The sequence below is a fragment of the Diorhabda carinulata genome, chromosome 5, assembly GCF_026250575.1.
Source record: "Diorhabda carinulata isolate Delta chromosome 5, icDioCari1.1, whole genome shotgun sequence".
In the NCBI taxonomy this organism is placed as follows: Eukaryota; Metazoa; Arthropoda; class Insecta; order Coleoptera; family Chrysomelidae; genus Diorhabda; species Diorhabda carinulata.
In genome coordinates this window covers 4,156,145-4,174,562 of record NC_079464.1, presented here as the reverse complement: position 1 = coordinate 4,174,562, position 18,418 = coordinate 4,156,145, and the positions used below count along the sequence as shown (strand labels likewise).

Below are 18,418 nucleotides of genomic sequence, written 5' to 3'. Positions count from 1 at the left end.
CTGATTTAGTTGTAGAAAAAACGTCGACGTCGCAATTTATTTTTGATCTGCAGAAATATGAAAAAGTTATTTGGTGCCAAATAAGGATTGTACGGTGGACGACCATCAATTCGCTTTGTCATGGTGGAGAATCATTTTTTTCGAATATTTCTGGAAAAAAAATGCTTGTATGCCATTTCGAATTGACGGTTTTACGTTTCCCTTTTGGAACGGTGGGGATATTTTCAGTTATTTCCAAAAAAAAAACAGTCAATTGTTGTTTACTTTAGGGTTCAAAAACTGTCACGATCTCATAGACGTCTTGTAGCGACGTACGGACACGATTGAATCCACGTCGAAGTCATAGAAAATGTTTTCGTTGAATTCAATTCCATTTTTGGGCCAAGATGAATATTTCAAATACCTCTAAACAACTCAAATAGCATTCATACGATAGGAATGTTAATTTAACATATTCACATCAATGTTGCCATGTCTCAAAAATTAATAAGAAACCCTTAAATATATATTTATTCATCTCCATTATCCACTATTTGTAATATTCTGTATAAATACGTTTCGATACAAACTTTATCAATTAATAAAGTGATTTTTTTATCGTATATTTCACATAAATTTCATTAATTGATGAATATTCCATATCGTAACGAACTTTCCCTGAACTAAACGAAGAAAGAATTTAATAGCCGCATTGCATGCATGTTACAAGTGTCAGAAATTTGTATATTTTACAAATAATCGGGAGCCCTAACAGGCGGGCGTCGTGTGGTACGGTTACGTGTCATTCATACAAAAAAAAATTGTCTAAGAAAATCCGTACCAACCTGTACAAATGTCTGTTCGATTCGTAATTAGTTTCAGAAGGTGCTTAATAGGATACTTTCCAATATTTCCATATCGTTGATCACGTCGATTTTGGATTAGTACATGATTGATATCCGTTCAAATTGACCGTTCACAATCAATTACTCAAACATCAAAAATAGTAAAACATTTGAAATAAATCAAAATTATCCCTCACGACTATGTACAATACAATATATATACAATTTAAATTTTTTTGAACGATTCTCTTCCTGTCGAAACATTTTCACCCAAAATAAATCCAGAAATCGACAGATCAGCAAATTTAAAGTAAAAAATGTCGTATAAAGTTTTTTCGCCAGATTAATAGTTTTTGAGTTATTCGCAATTGAAAAGTACAATTTTTCGGAAAAAAAACCGCTTTTTTTAATAGTTTTTTACGTATAACTCTGTAATGATGCATTTTATCGAAAAAAGTGTAGTGAACAAAAATGAAAATTATAAAAAAACAAAGAAATTAAGTTATATTTCAAGATCTTAATGTTCTACCTAAAGCAAGTTATATATATTGAATAGCTTTTGTTTTACGTAAATGAGCGTTTAACCTCAAATAACAGGAAAAAGGTACATTTTTCGACAAAAAGTCATAGAATACTTTTTAAAGAGCTTAAAGAGAGCTTTCGAATGATTACTGATAAAAGTCGTTTCGATTGGAATTTTACTGAGATATGATGTAAAATAGTTAAAGCTAAAAAAAATTACGTTAAAACTAATGCCATTTCATTGAAAATCAAAATAAAACTTTTTCCTTGTGCTAAATAATTTATTCGAATGTTATTCACGACATCTGAAAGTTTTGATGATTAGAAATGCATAATTTTGAAAAAAATTAGCATTATCAATTAGCATATTTTTTTTATTTAAAAAAAAAAAATTTTCTTGCTCATTGTTTCTCCATAACTATAAACGATAGAAAAACAAATAAACAATAAAATTGAAGTATTTTTTATGACAATTACTTTGCTGTTTTTATTCTTTTTTTAGTATAAAAATTGACGGAGTTATAACCAAATTAATCCGTCACTATAGTGTTTTGACCTTTGACCCTTTATTAATAAACTGTGGAGGATCTCAAGCCCTTCTAACATACATAGGCTTGTAGCCCTGAAAATTACCTTTAAAATGGTTTTTTGTAGAATGCGATAGCTTCAAAATTAATGAAGTTACATAAAAAAATAAAAAAATTTTTTTGTGAATTATAGGTTATGAAAAAGTTTCAAATTTTGGCGCACGGATTTTTTCTGTTGATGCTTAGTTACCTAAAGGTACATTTGAGAGTACCATGAGATGATATACTCATAATCTTGGTAAAGGGGTGGTTCTTAAGGGTTGACAAGGTATACACAATTAAAAATTACTTCAAGTAGAGACAATAAACATTAATACCAAAAAAAAATGCAAAATCTAAAAGTTTTCAGTCATTAGATTTATTTTTATTTCATTCTTTGCAAAGGGGCTGTTTTTAAGGGTTGAATAATAAAAATTAATAATTAAATTTTATTAAAATGCTATGAATTTGTCACAGTAATAATGAAATTGCAATGTTTAAATCGTTAAAAGATTTTTTCCTTTATTATTTTCATCAAAAGGGTAGTTTTTGAAGGTTTTTAAGGGTTGATAATTCAAAATATATAAATTTTTTATTATAGAATATGTTAAGACATTCATGTTGCATAAACGAAAAACATTTGAACCGAAAAAAAATAGGAAAAACTATAAATTTAGTATTTTTCGATAAAGGGTGGTTTTCACCCCTTACAAACTATTTATATACCTTGCGAGATGAGCTTAATTCTAAATTTTCAGGAAAATCCGAGCTGTTTGATAACATTTTGAGCTTGAATGCCTGCACTAATATATAAGAATCAGAAATTACTGTTTAAAATTTTCCTAAACAAATATACCGGGTGGACAAACTAAAAAAACCGTCTACCGTATTTCAGGAATGGAACATATTACAGCTTCAGGAAAAAAAAATATATAATAATCACCACGATAAACTAATAGAAATTATTTTCCCAATTTTCGGCGTATCTGATAATATGAGATTAAAAAAAAAAACAATTTTTTTAAATATTTATCCAATTAATGAAGTATATGACGATCGAATACAAACGAAACAAATTCTGCGCAGCTTCCATTCTACAGGGTTAAGTCTAGATCTTCGAATAAGACGTGGGGAAGAGTCGCTTTGTGAGCGCAAGGCAATCCATAAACAAAAACTTCAGTACTTTCATTCAAGCTTCACAAAGTCAGGTAGATCATTGCTATTTGACTAGTAAACAGTTGGAAGTTGGAACCTTATTAATTTCATGATTTTTTACTCCTTTTCCAGTCCTTGTCACAGCTGGTAACATTTCTGAGACTCCCCCCCTCCCTAGTGTGGCGTCGCGTATTTTGAAAACGATATCTGGAAATTATTCAATGAAACAGCGGTTCTTAAATCAGCTTTATTACCATTTTAATTCATTTTTAATAACATTAACATCAAACATTTGACAAAAGATATATCGATTAATACTATCAATTAAAGATATTAACAAAACAAAAAAATATTAATAGAATTATATTGAAGATATAAACTTAATAATCTCGAGTCCACTCCTTTAAATTATTTAAAAGTGGCATATCAGCCACCTTTTTTTCGTTTCAATTCTCAACGTCAGGAACATTAGTTGTATCAACATCTTCTTCATCCGACCTTACAGCATCATCGTCATCATCCACAAAAACAAGTTTTCTGACACGTCAATTCTTTGAAGACGATAATTCTTGTTGCTTCTGTTAATATAGTAAAAATACACTCAAATTACATTTTAAACTTGTTGCCTAAGTTAATAATATTGAAATAACAAAACAAAAATGTTGACAAAACAATTGGTACCATATATTTACACAAATATAAGAGGACCGTTTTTTTTTCAACATCCGATCGCTCCGTGCAGACGCTACACAAGCAGAAGAAACCGACAATACGCTGTGGTCGATTGCGAAGCTCTCGCACTACACATTCCGCCATTGTAATCAATCACGCGTCAGTCGGCGTTGTGCTACAGTCATGTAAATTTACGCTTCTGCAAGGCGTGAATTACGAAATGTAATTCGTCTTCTACAAGCTGAAGGCAAACTTCATGAATTATGATTTTATGCGTAATGGTGTCGAAAATTTAAAGATGGCCGTGATGATGAAGGGAATCAAGGACGTAAATCTGTCGTTTCAGACGACCTGGTTCAACGAGTCGACAGAAGTTTAAAGGGTTTTGAAAAGCTTGTCCACATTTATGACAAATATCTCAATCTCTTCGGTGATTACTTCGAAAAGTAATTGATCTTTTGGTAATAAAATTATAGTTTTCTATAAACTCCTCGGTCCTCGTAGTTGTATATGTTTTTGACGTTTTCTTAAAGTAATAGTTCAAAGTTCGTGTTTTAATATTCAGATTATATTTATGTATGCCCCTTAAGTTCTGTTCTGTTTTGCTGATTTTCCGATTTTCCAAACTATAATGAAATCCGATCCTGAGATATGGCCGACGGCCGTTTTCACTTGCCCACCCGGTACATTTGAATGTTTCTAATACGAAATACGAACTTAAATTCGGTTTTACGTAAAATTAATCGATCGAAGTTCTAATTTCGTGCTAATTCCATCTAAGTATGTATATATGAAAATAGAAAAGTAAAACTGTAGAATTCTCGCAGCCATTTTATGAATATATTAACGTTAGTAGATAAACCTCGTACACAGACACTACTTAACGAAATGTGGCGCAATTGAAATTGCAAATCGCTGAATTAAGGTAGAACTTTCCAGTGAATATATTCCATATTCACCGCCGAAGGGGATGTATTAGATATGCACGTTACCCTATGTACTACCACCCTATGATATTGATTACGTAAAATTTTAATAGTTATTTCGTTAAGTTGGTATCAGCAATCGGATCAGTTCATGAGATTCTTGATTCCAATAACTGTTTTTACAAAAAAAAAACATGCAAATCAATTGAAAAAGGAATCAGTGTCAATGGCAATTCGTAGAATATAGCGAATCACCGGGTTATGTTATAGTCCGGTCAATTTAGACATTTCAAGTTACATAAATCCCCAACAAGATGAAAATCGGTAAAAGTCAAGATTTTCACTCCATCATAAATTTTCCTGATGCTTTTGCTTCGAACGTTTTTAATTAATTTTTGTCGAGGAATTTCTAGATCTTACTTAAGATCATTCATAGTTACAGTTTGACATAGCCGTTTGCCGTTGATGATTTACAGCATAAACGAATTTTATCTTTTCCTGTCGGCCGTTTATAGCAATAGAAACGAACCAATAACATCCGTTTGCATTTGTCATGTTTGTCCTCTAAAAAACACGAAAATATCTGCAGTCGGTTTATGAGTCGGCTTTTGAGCCTTCTTTAAACTCAACTGTGATAATAGTCCGGTCAAATTAGACCAAAAAATAATAGTGAAGCTACATAAAGATCAAAAAAATTACGATTTTCAACATAAAGGTGAGTTTTATCATAAAAATAATTCAGACAAAAATTGTAGATTATAAAATTATCTACAAAAAACGTATCAATACTTTTTTTCCTACGAGCAACCGTTTCTGAGATATAATGACTCAAAAAGTTGTTATATATATATAAGTTGTCTTTTCTTGTGCAATTGTGTGCGTCGCTAGAGTTTCATACCTGATGTAATGAAACACCGTTATTCTTGACCGCCAATCGGTAGTGAAACCACGTATTTAATCTAATCTATATCGTACTGTTTTGAGTTTTGTAACCTAAAAGTCAGAATATTGTTTGATTTGTGCTAAATTTTCAACTTTAAGTGAAGTTATTACTGTTGAACGCGGTGTGAAGACATTAATTAATGCAAGTATAGAAAGATCAGATGAGTTGTTGTAAAAATTATGTTGTCGCGTGTATTACCAAGACTAGACCCTACAGACTGGGATTAGAGGTTGAAACTTCAATCCCACCTGTTTAATATAATTGTTTGTAACAGCAAAAAGGGATGCAATGTGGCTGCAAAATAATTGAATGTTTTGTTTTCTGGCGTGTACATCTTGTCAAAGCTCTAATATTGAATCACCAAGAATGGAGGATCCGTTTGATTCCAAAGAAAATGAAGATGAAGAAGAAGTTACAATTCTTACAACTTTTTGAATCCTTATATGTCAGAAACGGTGGCTCGTAGGAAAAAAAGTATTAGTAAGTTTTTTGTAGGTAATTTTATGGTCTATAATTTTTGTTCAAGATATTTTTATGGTAAAAATCACCATTATGCCGAAAATCGTCATTTTTTGACCTTTGATCAAATTTATTTCATACACGGGAATGATGAGGAATTTTATGTAGCTTGACTATTATTTTTTGGTATAATTTGACCGGACTATTATCACAGTTGAGTTTGTAGAAGCCGATTCATAAATTTTACTTTTCGTTTGCCGGTGCAGATCACGAGTGACGTTTGCCGTTTGACGTTTATCGACCCCATCCATAAACTTGACGTTTCTGCCGTTAACCTAAAAATTTTATGATTCTTTTCAACGTCCTGCTTTTTATTATCGACATATTTTCGTGTTTTTTTTTTAAGACAAACATGACAAACGCAAACGGATGTTATTGGTTCGTTTCTATTGCTACAAACGGCCAACAGGAAAAGATAAAATTCGTTTATGCTGTAAATCATCAACAGCAAACGGCTACGTCAAACTGTAACTATGAATGATCTTAAGCAAGATCTAGAAGTCTAGATTGAAGATTAATTAAAAACATTCGATACAAAAACATCAGGAAAACCTCTGGAGGAGTACAAATATGAGAATAGTAACGAATCAAAGCTGGAAGAATCCAAGAATCGCGAATACCAAAACAAAATTACGAAAGAAGGCAAACATGGATATCCCTCGTATATAAATAAGCTGGATATTGAACGTTCAGTTGACGCAAATTTTTCTATTGAATTTTACAATCATCCTGTATAAATGTGCTCCGACAACAAAACGGAATGCACTTAACGAAGCTCCAAAGGCATTTCCCCTCCTATAGATCAACCATAAATGGAGGTTTTCCCGACACCATTTTCTGGAGTATTAGAAACTGTAGCCGGCGGTCATCCACAAACTAGGAAGTGTCAGTTCAATCCCGCAAACTAGATATTTATCACCATCCCCGGGGCAAGATCATTAGCTGCACCAGAGAAACGCCGGACAACTAAGAGTTAATAAACCCATCAAAAAGTACCTATGGGTCTTTATTTAACTTTATATATTGTAAGGTTTTTATTACTTATTCACACTATTACTATGAATGAATTCATAAACACTAATTTATTCAAACACTCCAACTTATATAATTATAAGATTATCCAGAATACAATTATGCCAGTTTAAAAACAGTGCGTCAAGTTTTGTCAACATGTGGTTATAAACAAAAAAAATTTAAAAAACGGATGGTAATAGCCCAAGATAAAACACTACTGAAATTCTAATAGACGAATAGGGTACAAAAAGAGCTCAGTACACGTCTGGTATCCTGTTTAAACCAAACTTCCTTACATTTACTCGTCTATTTACGTTTTATAATATAATATTCAGTTGTATCAAGTTGACTAGATATATTAATTTTTTTTAAATAATGAGGTAAAGCTTCTAAATGTTCTTGATTTTAGGTCTTCTCTATTAAAATTAGTTTTTTTTTAATAATTAGTGAAAGATTGTTGAAGTTTCGATTCAAATTCATTCTTTAACAGCGCCCTCTCTATTTTTAATCGATAGTTTCTCTAATTTCCTATTTATGTTGATTCCACATTGTTTTTGACGCATTTATGTAACTAATAGTACAGTAAATGAAGGTCGAAAATATACCAAACCTGGTAGGTATTGTTGGGTACTTCTGCTTTTTGCCAATAACTGCCGAAATATGGCACTTAGGGGGTTCTTTTTGAGCTTAAAACGAAGATCAGTTCATTGTCTACAAAAATGCAACATTTTTCGCGAAAACGAGCTTTCGAAAATTCCCAATTCTAACACTGTGAGAGTATGGCAGCTTCTGCTCGAATTTGAGGCCGAGGAGTGTAAAAATTCCATCTATTTGGAGGCGTTGATTTTTTTTCGTACTCTAAAGAATGTACTATTAGAAAGTAACATTATTGAACTGAAAAAAATCGAGTATGAACAGAAAATAATGCTAGAAAAAAAAAGTACAGTTTTGTCTCGAGTCCGCGGTTTTTCAATTTTCTAAAAAACTATGGAACTTGTGGAAAGAAAGGAAAGAAAAGAAGATATTCTCAAGTTTCCAATTATGTACATTTGAAGGCGATCTGATTATTAATTATTTGTTAATTCCTTAAAGACCCCATGATTTTTAAAAACTTCGAAAATCCGAAAAAACGACCTTCAAAAAATATTATTGTTTGTTAATATACCCGGATGTTATTAAATGAATGTTTGGCACCTTACAAAGCCCCAGAGTCCAAAAAGATTCAACTGAAAAACTATTATTAACAAAAATATTAGTGAATTGGATAATGGTCGAAAAATATAGAGGAAAGAGAATTTTGGGCAGGTTTTTCAATATTAAAAACAAGTTTATCGAAAAAATAATTAGCATGACGTAATAGCTATGAATTTCTCCTTTCAAATGAATTTTAAATCATGAAAAAATATGAATTTTTACACGAGTTATTGAACAATTTGTCCACCTGCTTCTACGAGAACGCGTCGAGCGAGCTCCTCTGCAGCGCTCCAAATACGGGGGCGTTTAGGGCGTGTTATCTCGAAAATGATCAAATTTTCGAGAAAAGTTGTCAGGACAATTTTTGTAGATAACGAATTGACCTTGATTTTAAGCCCAAAAAGAACTCCCTAACTGCCATATTTCGGCAGTTTTTCCACATATTTTTCTGGTGAATAATTTGAGGGTTGAAAGTTCGCATAAATGCTTCCAATTAAAAAAAAAATCAATCTACGGCAGAATCGAGGGTATGTTACGACTTTTATTTACTGTACTATGAATCTAATTTAATTTTGATTACATAAATTATTGTGGGAATTGGATAATAGTCGAAAAATATAGAGGAAAGAGAACTTTGGGCAGGTTTTTCAATATTAAAAACAAATTTTTCGAAAAAATAATCAGTATGACGTAATAGCTATGAATTTCTCCTTTCAAATGAATTTTAAATCATGAAAAAATATGAATTTTTACACGAGTTATTGAACAATTTGTCCACCTGCTTCTACGAGAACGCGTCGAGCGAGCTCCTCTGCAGCGCTCCAAATACGGGGGCGTTTAGGGCGTGTTATCTCGAAAATGACAAATTTTCGAGAAAAGTTGTCGGACAATTTTTGTAGATAACGAATTGACCTTGATTTTAAGCCCAAAAAGAACTCCCTAACTGCCATATTTCGGCAGTTTTTCCACATATTTTTTCTGGTGAATAATTTGAGGGTTGAAAGTTCGCATAAATGCTTCCAATTAAAAAAAAATCAATCTACGGCAGAATCGAGGGTATGTTACGACTTTTATTTACTGTACTATAAATCTAATTTAATTTTGATTACATAAATTATTGTGGGGTAGTAAGGGATTGGTTTAATTTATATTGAAAAAGGCTTTCAAGATATATAAAAAGAAAACTATTTATTCACTATAATTTTATATTATGAATTATTATAATAAACCGCTTTCTAAACATTGTATAAAAGACAAAGCTGCCTCTTCGGGAGTGTTGTTGGCTGGAGCCTTACATTCGGATAGAATCTTTTGTATATTGTCTTCATCTACGTTGAAGAGTCTGAAGAATTCTTTGGTATTAGCTTCGTCTAATTCCCCAGTTTCTTTCAGAATTCCAATTTTCGATGTAAAACAAAACGAAAATTGACCTGCTTTCTTCGGATCGCGTTCATGTTTCGAACCTATTTCTTCAATGAATTCATTCGATAATCCGTATTCGGCTTGACATTTTTTTATATATTCTGTTAGTTTCTTCAGTTTTTCCTCTCGTGTTACAGTCTTGAATAAAATTGAGGTTAGAATTATTTAAAATGTGAAATTATTATTAAAATGTACTTACCTGTGCAGCTGCTAATCCCACAACGAAAAATATCAAATATATTCTCATGGTTGATTTAAAATTAGTTGATTTTCTAATGAATATACATATTTATACTCGTATTTTGAAAATAATTAACTGATCGTTACAAATTTTTTTAAAATGAGTTTGTAATGACAATAATATTCCGTCATTAGGTTTTATTTGATTGGAAATCGATTTGAAATTACTACAAACTTCATATTATACGAGGATAAACCAATATATAACAGAAAATAATCCGAGGGGACTAAATCTGGCGACTAGAGGGCATAAGGTAGCAATCCAAACTTTAAATCATTAATTTGGTCATTGCAATAACGGATCATCAATCGTTAGCGGTTCCAACTATGCCCTATTCAACCCTTTATACCCCTTTGTAACCATTTTTATTCTCAGAGATGAAGTCACACCTTTGAGGCACTTCCAATGGTGATGTACAAGAGGTCCAGAAACTGTAAAGTGAAGCATAATCTCGGGATTTGAATAGCTTCGTGTAGATGTCTTTGTAAATGTTAAATGACAAGGCTCTAGACGTTGAATATAATGATTTTTGTCTTTACTTTTATCAAATTACTTCTCTTCAAGCATCTCATTGATTAAAAAAAGAAATTAAATGTCATAGTTTTCAAATATGTGTACAAATCAGAAGTAAAACAATTAAAAATCCCATAAAAATAATATCAACGATAATAATACAATCATAAATAACACAATAAAAGAAATCCAAAATACTAACAACAGGAAAGCACCTGGACCTAATAATGTCCAAAACTTCTGGTATAAGAAATTTTCTCACCTCCTACAGAACCCAGGGAATATCCCAACGTTTTTAGCATTGGGTTCCAATAATTTGCTTCCAAAGAGCTTCCAGGCGGATCACCTCACTCAATACAGACCTAGGGACGTCGAGGAATTACACATTGCTTTCGTGGATTACAAGAGAGCGTTTGATAGTGTATACATCATTCCTGGCTTGTGGAGATCCTGCAGATTTACAAAGTCCAACTGCAAATCGGTCCAAACTTCATCAGTACCGACGAAATATCCATTCGTAGGAAATATACCAGAAATAATCTTTGATTCCGTTGTGGCTTTGCCTTGTAATGAATGCGCTCTACGATTCAAAGTACGGATTTAAGAGACATCGATTGTACCATCTCCTATCGGCAAATAAGCGTCAAATCAATCACCTTCTCGATGTAATACATCGATTCTCCACTGATATACATTTGGAGTTTGGACTGTCTAATTGCAAAACTCTATATGTGGAGAAAATCATTGTCACGAACGGAAAATATCGATAGAAAACGGAAAAAAGAAAAAAACTAGAATCCAAGAGTGTAGTCAACTTAGTCAAGGCAATCAACACCTATACCAAGCCTGTTGGAATCCTGAAGTGGACATAAAAAGGGTATTGAGAGGCTAGCACGAATAATGATGACGAAAAACAACAACCACCACACGTAGTTATACATTAGATTATCCTGAAAAGATAATGGGAGAGGCTTGATCAATCTTCTTAACCTACACTCCTTAACATCGTCCATTATCACCGATGGATAAGTGACGCCGAACACTCATAACACCAGGATAAACTATGATATGAAAATAGATCATGACAGAATTGGGATTACCACAAAAACCAGAAGACTGGTAACATTGAATACTTGCCCCAAGTATTACGTGAACTGACCCTAATCCTTTTGATACTCTGAATCCGTGGAGAGTGAATGATACCAGCTCTAAACTCTCATAATAATGATAATATATAGAAAATTTAAACTTGAAGGATATTGCCATGTCACAAAACCAAATTATATATCATTTCAGGATTAAAGGGTTGTCGTATCCTGTTGCTGTGATAATTAAGGTCGAGAAGTTGGATTGTTTTATGATTCTCTACATAGCCCGGTCTTTTGGGAGTTAAAATTTTAAAACAAAACGAACGACACTTGTTGAAATAGTGTTTGTTTTTTCATTAGTGTTAAATCGCTTCTCGCAAGTCGTTTTTTGGTTACAGTTTCGACAAACATAAACTGTCAATAAAGTTTTTGGTGTTTTCGTTCTCACAAATTCAGATTTCATCGATTGAAACTCGTTCATAATTTAAGCAGTTGAAGATAAACCTCATCGACGATAGATAGCCCAGAGATAGCAGCTCAAATTAATGTACGACAAAGATCGTTCCTTGGAAAAATTGGCAAAGAAAAATGTACTGAAAGTAATGATTTAGCCGTCACAAGCGCCCGACCTCAATCCGATTGATTTGTTGTGGAAGAAATTGGACAGGGAAGTCAGAAAACAGTTATTTTTATATCACAACTCCGGAATATCCTAAAGGAAATCAAATAGACGTAGATAATTCCCGTAAAATTTGACAAACTGGACTATGTTATGATTATTTAAGTCCGAGTACATATAAAGTTTGGTCCGTTTTACGAGCCCATAAAGATGTCACAATGTGTACCGACCCGCAAGAGACTAACCTGACGTATTCAGCCATGTATCCGGAGAATGGAAGCAGTCGACCAATGCTACCGTCGAGACGTCACGGACGTTGGCGTCGCCACGCCGCACGCCGCACACATTCGCACACCGTTGCATTTAACATTTAATTATTGTATTTCTAATTAAACAAAATCTCTCGAGGGAATGTCATACGGAAATGTCAAGGCATCTCTAAACATTATACTAAACTTATTAAAAAATAAAAATTTCTTAGGAAATGTTTGCTGAAGACGATCTGAAAGTCTGCCAACTACTAATAATCAATATTATATACGAGGATGGCTTGAAACGCGACTGAAATCGACGCGTTATCGAAACCAAATATCAAAAAAGTTGTACGAGAATTGTTCTGTCTTTGACCGTCACTAAAAGTATATCAAACATTATTTATCGATGACGAATTATTGATATATGACGAAATACAGGTTCAAAAGCAGTCGCAGTAGGATTGCTCAAATAATAAGAGTTCAATTCCTTTAGAGAAGGCTTCCAGGACAAAAGCAAAAGCATAGAGACACCATACCATACCATCAATGCCGAAGTACCGCAAGGTTCAGCTTTATAACATTTATTTTATCCCCTTTTCACAATGACATACCCAATTTCCAACGGATGCTAACAACCATGTACGCTGACGATACTTAAACACCAAAACTTTACCGTAAAAACAATAAACTAGCAATAAATGCCTCAAACATAGAATACCTTCATTTCAACGGACAAATCATCTTTCGAAGTAATACCTCATGGAACCTAAGGTATATTATGTGCGAAAAAGCTAAAATTGCAATAAGCAGACTTTATTCTTTCATTTGCAAACACGTCAAAGATGAACCTCAAAAAGGTACTGACCCACGAGACCTCCCGCATGGATAGCTACCCATCAGGCGGGTTTAATCTTTCTTCAATGAAAATATCAGGGCTCTGGTCACTCCAGTACACGCAATTATGTTGATGGACCATACCGATCAGCTTGAAGGTTGTTTTATCCGACTACAAAATGGAATTCTGGAACTGCGGATGTTCCTGACTGGTACCACTCGCGAAATTTCAATCCGCGATCGAAAACATCCTCATGAATAGCTTGAAGGTGACGAACAAGTGGCGTTATTTTTATATTTTCATTAGTTGTTATAAATATCGAGCGTCCATAACGTGGCGCGTCGGTAATAGAGTCAGTTTTCTAAGATTTTTCCACACTATTGAAAGATTTGGTAGCGGAAATATGATAAATTTGATTTCTTCTAATTTTCTCAATATGACGATTTTCTACATGCACTGTTACTTCACTTACCGACTCAATTATAAATCTAAAACATACAAGTAACGACATCTATAGTAGAAACAGAAAAACCTTAGAAAATAACGTATTGCTTACTGTATTGTGGGTTTTGAGAATCGATAAGAGCGTCTGCTATGAAATTTGATATTTTTTAAAATATCTAAGGGAGTAAAAACTCATTAATTTTGTGGTATATGCCTCTAAGTGTTAAAATCAATAAACAAATTAATTTTAATAAAGTTTTTAATGATATTTATTAATTATTATAAGATCATTTACCATTCTTTAGCTATCATTATTATTATCAAGTTTCCTTTGTATTTTGAAGCCTCTTCTTCAATGGTCAATTAATTTAACATTCTATCATGTCAAATCATCATCTTGTGGTTCAAGCATTTGCTGAATATCAATGTTAGAAGCTTATTCTATTTGCATTTGCAACCAAAATTTTGATTCCAATTATTTTAACATTCTGCCCTCACAACGAGTAACGGGCTCTTCAAAATTCGATTGTTTTTTCCTCGGACCATCGGACCACGCAGCTGCATCATTTTTTGATTGAAAATCCAACGTCAAACGATGCAAACAACTTTCTAACTAACAAAAACAAGCAAAAGGAGCTGTCCAGATTTCTGCATCCCTGTGGAACACCAGTGTTGACCTTAAACGTTTCCAAGGTGTGTTCATCGGAAGCGACCTTTAAGAAAGCTACTAAGCTAACTGATCAATGAAGTTGCTCAATAATAAATTGAATTACAGGAAAAATCGTCTAGAAGTGGTTACGATATAGATTATTTTGAAATAAAAACAATATTCAGTATAATAACGTATGTATTCATTCTTTATAATACTACAACAGATATAATAGAAATTATTTTATGCAGACTCAATCAGATCGCTTCCATCTCATTCCACAATGTTTTCAATATGATGGGTTTGATTGTAACAGATCGGGTTTGTAGTTTACCAAAAGAGAAATAGGGTAGGTGACAAGATGCATCCCTGTGGAACACCAGCGTTGACCTTAAACGTTTCCAAGGTGTGTTCATCGGAAGCGACCTTTAAGAAAGCTACTAAGCTAACTGATCAATGAAGTTGCTCAATAATAAATTGAATTACAAGACAAATCGTCTAGAAGTGGTTACGATATAGATTATTTTGAAATAAAAACAATATTCAGTATAATAACGTATGTATTCATTCTTTATAATACTACAACAGATATAATAGAAATTATTTTATGCAGACTCAATCAGATCGCTTCCATCTCATTCCACAATGTTTTCAATATGATGGGTTTGATTGTAACAGATCGGGTTTGTAGTTTACCAAAAGAGAAATAGGGTAGGTGACAAGATGCATCCCTGTGGAACACCAGCGTTGACCTTAAACGTTTCCAAGGTGTGTTCATCGGAAGCGACCTTTAAGAAAGCTACTAAGCTAACTGATCAATGAAGTTGCTCAATAATAAATTGAATTACAGGAAAAATCGTCTAGAAGTGGTTACGATATAGATTATTTTGAAATAAAAACAATATTCAGTATAATAACGTATGTATTCATTCTTTATAATACTACAACAGATATAATAGAAATTATTTTATGCAGACTCAATCAGATCGCTTCCATCTCATTCCACAATGTTTTCAATATGGTGGATTCGATTGTATAAGATCGGGTTTGTAGTTTACCAAAAGAGAAATAGGGTAGGTGACAAGATGCATCCCTGTGGAACACCAGCGTTGACCTTAAACGTTTCCAAGGTGTGTTCATCGGAAGCGACCTTTAAGAAAGCTACTAAGCTAACTGATCAATGAAGTTGCTCAATAATAAATTGAATTACAGGAAAAATCGTCTAGAAGTGGTTACGATATAGATTATTTTGAAATAAAAACAATATTCAGTATAATAACGTATGTATTCATTCTTTATAATACTACAACAGATATAATAGAAATTATTTTATGCAGACTCAATCAGATCGCTTCCATCTCATTCCACAATGTTTTCAATATGATGGGTTTGATTGTAACAGATCGGGTTTGTAGTTTACCAAAAGAGAAATAGGGTAGGTGACAAGATGCATCCCTGTGGAACACCAGTGTTGACCTTAAACGTTTCCAAGGTGTGTTCATCGGAAGCGACCTTTAAGAAAGCTACTAAGCTAACTGATCAATGAAGTTGCTCAATAATAAATTGAATTACAGGAAAAATCGTCTAGAAGTGGTTACGATATAGATTATTTTGAAATAAAAACAATATTTAGTATAAAAACGTATGTATTTATTCTTTATAATACTACAAAAGATATAATAGAAATTATTTTATGCAGACTCAATCAGATCGCTTCCATCTCATTCCACAATGTTTTCAATATGGTGGATTCGATTGTATAAGATCGGGTTTGTAGTTTACCAAAAGAGAAATAGGGTAGGTGACAAGATGCATCCCTGTGGAACACCAGTGTTGACCTTAAACGTTTCCAAGGTGTGTTCATCGAAAGCGATCTTTAAGAAAGCTACTAAGCTAACTGATCAATGAAGTTGCTCAATAATAAATTGAATTACAAGACAAATCGTCTAGAAGTGGTTACGATATAGATTATTTTGAAATAAAAACAATATTTAGTATAAAAACGTATGTATTTATTCTTTATAATACTACAAAAGATATAATAGAAATTATTTTATGCAGACTCAATCAGATCGCTTACATCTCATTCCACAATGTTTTCAATATGATGGGTTTGATTGCAGCAGATCGGGTTTGTAGTTTACCAAAAGAGAAATAGGGTAGGTGACAAGATGCATCCCTGTGGAACACCAGCGTTGACCTTAAACGTTTCCAAGGTGTGTTCATCGAAAGCGACCTTTAAGAAAGCTACTATGCTAACTGATAAGTGAAGTTGCTCAATAATAAATTGAATTACAAGAAAAATCGTCTAGAAGTGGTTACGATATAGATTATTTTGAAATAAAAACAATATTTAGTATAAAACCGTATGTATTTATTCTTTATAATACTACAACAGATATAATAGAAATTATTTTATGCAGACTCAATCAGATCGCTTCCATCTCATTCCACAATATTTTCAATATGGTGGATTCGATTGTATAAGATCGGGTTTGTAGTTTACCAAAAGAGAAATAGGGTAGGTGACAAGATGCATCCCTGTGGAACACCAGTGTTGACCTTAAACGTTTCCAAGGTGTGTTCATCGGAAGCGACCTTTAAGAAAGCTACTAAGCTAACTGATCAATGAAGTTGCTCAATAATAAATTGAATTACAAGAAAAATCGTCTAGAAGTGGTTACGATATAGATTATTTTGAAATAAAAACAATATTTAATATAAAAACGTATGTATTCATTCTTTATAATACTACAACAGATATAATAGAAATTATTTTATGCAGACTCAATCAGATCGCTTCCATCTCATTCCACAATGTTTTCAATATGGTGGATTCGATTGTATAAGATCGGGTTTGTAGTTTACCAAAAGAGAAATAGGGTAGGTGACAAGATGCATCCCTGTGGAACACCAGTGTTGACCTTAAACGTTTCCAAGGTGTGTTCATCGGAAGCGACCTTTAAGAAAGCTACTAAGCTAACTGATCAATGAAGTTGCTCAATAATAAATTGAATTACAGGAAAAATCGTCTAGAAGTGGTTACGATATAGATTATTTTGAAATAAAAACAATATTCAGTATAATAACGTATGTATTTATTCTTTATAATACTACAACAGATATAATAGAAATTATTTTATGCAGACTCAATCAGATCGCTTCCATCTCATTCCACAATATTTTCAATATGGTGGATTCGATTGTATAAGATCGGGTTTGTAGTTTACCAAAAGAGAAATAGGGTAGGTGACAAGATGCATCCCTGTGGAACACCAGTGTTGACCTTAAACGTTTCCAAGGTGTGTTCATCGGAAGCGACCTTTAAGAAAGCTACTAAGCTAACTGATCAATGAAGTTGCTCAATAATAAATTGAATTACAAGACAAATCGTCTAGAAGTGGTTACGATATAGATTATTTTGAAATAAAAACAATATTCAGTATAATAACGTATGTATTCATTCTTTATAATACTACAACAGATATAATAGAAATTATTTTATGCAGACTCAATTAGATCGCTTCCATCTCATTCCACAATGTTTTCAATATGGTGGATTCGATTGTATAAGATCGGGTTTGTAGTTTACCAAAAGAGAAATAGGGTAGGTGACAAGATGCATCCCTGTGGAACACCAGCGTTGACCTTAAACGTTTCCAAGGTGTGTTCATCGGAAGCGACCTTTAAGAAAGCTACTAAGCTAACTGATCAATGAAGTTGCTCAATAATAAATTGAATTACAGGAAAAATCGTCTAGAAGTGGTTACGATATAGATTATTTTGAAATAAAAACAATATTTAGTATAAAAACGTATGTATTTATTCTTTATAATACTACAAAAGATATAATAGAAATTATTTTATGCAGACTCAATCAGATCGCTTCCATCTCATTCCACAATGTTTTCAATATGGTGGATTCGATTGTATAAGATCGGGTTTGTAGTTTACCAAAAGAGAAATAGGGTAGGTGACAAGATGCATCCCTGTGGAACACCAGCGTTGACCTTAAACG

At 32.8% G+C, this 18,418-nt stretch overlaps 2 protein-coding genes across 2 annotated transcripts in view; one reads left to right on the top strand and one right to left on the bottom strand.

The window, feature by feature from the left end:
- The window catches only part of LOC130894451 (uncharacterized), a 692,198-nt gene that overhangs the window by 532,170 nt on the left and 141,610 nt on the right, over positions 1-18,418 (top strand). The window lies entirely within an intron of this gene.
- LOC130894503 (uncharacterized) lies at positions 9,554-10,004 on the bottom strand. The gene is made up of 2 exons (XM_057801384.1): positions 9,957-10,004; positions 9,554-9,895 (listed from the first exon to the last, which is right to left on the bottom strand). Exons 1-2 carry the CDS (start codon positions 10,002-10,004, stop codon positions 9,554-9,556), a joined length of 390 nt encoding a protein of 129 aa, XP_057657367.1.

Bases quoted from the DNA above. Each gene is read 5' to 3' on its own strand.
- LOC130894503 (XM_057801384.1), bottom strand. From the start codon at position 10,004: ATGAGAATATATTTGATATTTTTCGTTGTGGGATTAGCAGCTGCACAG. The intron at 9,896-9,956 runs GTAAGTACATTT...ATTTTATTCAAG, and splicing joins TGGGATTAGCAGCTGCACAG to ACTGTAACACGAGAGGAAAA.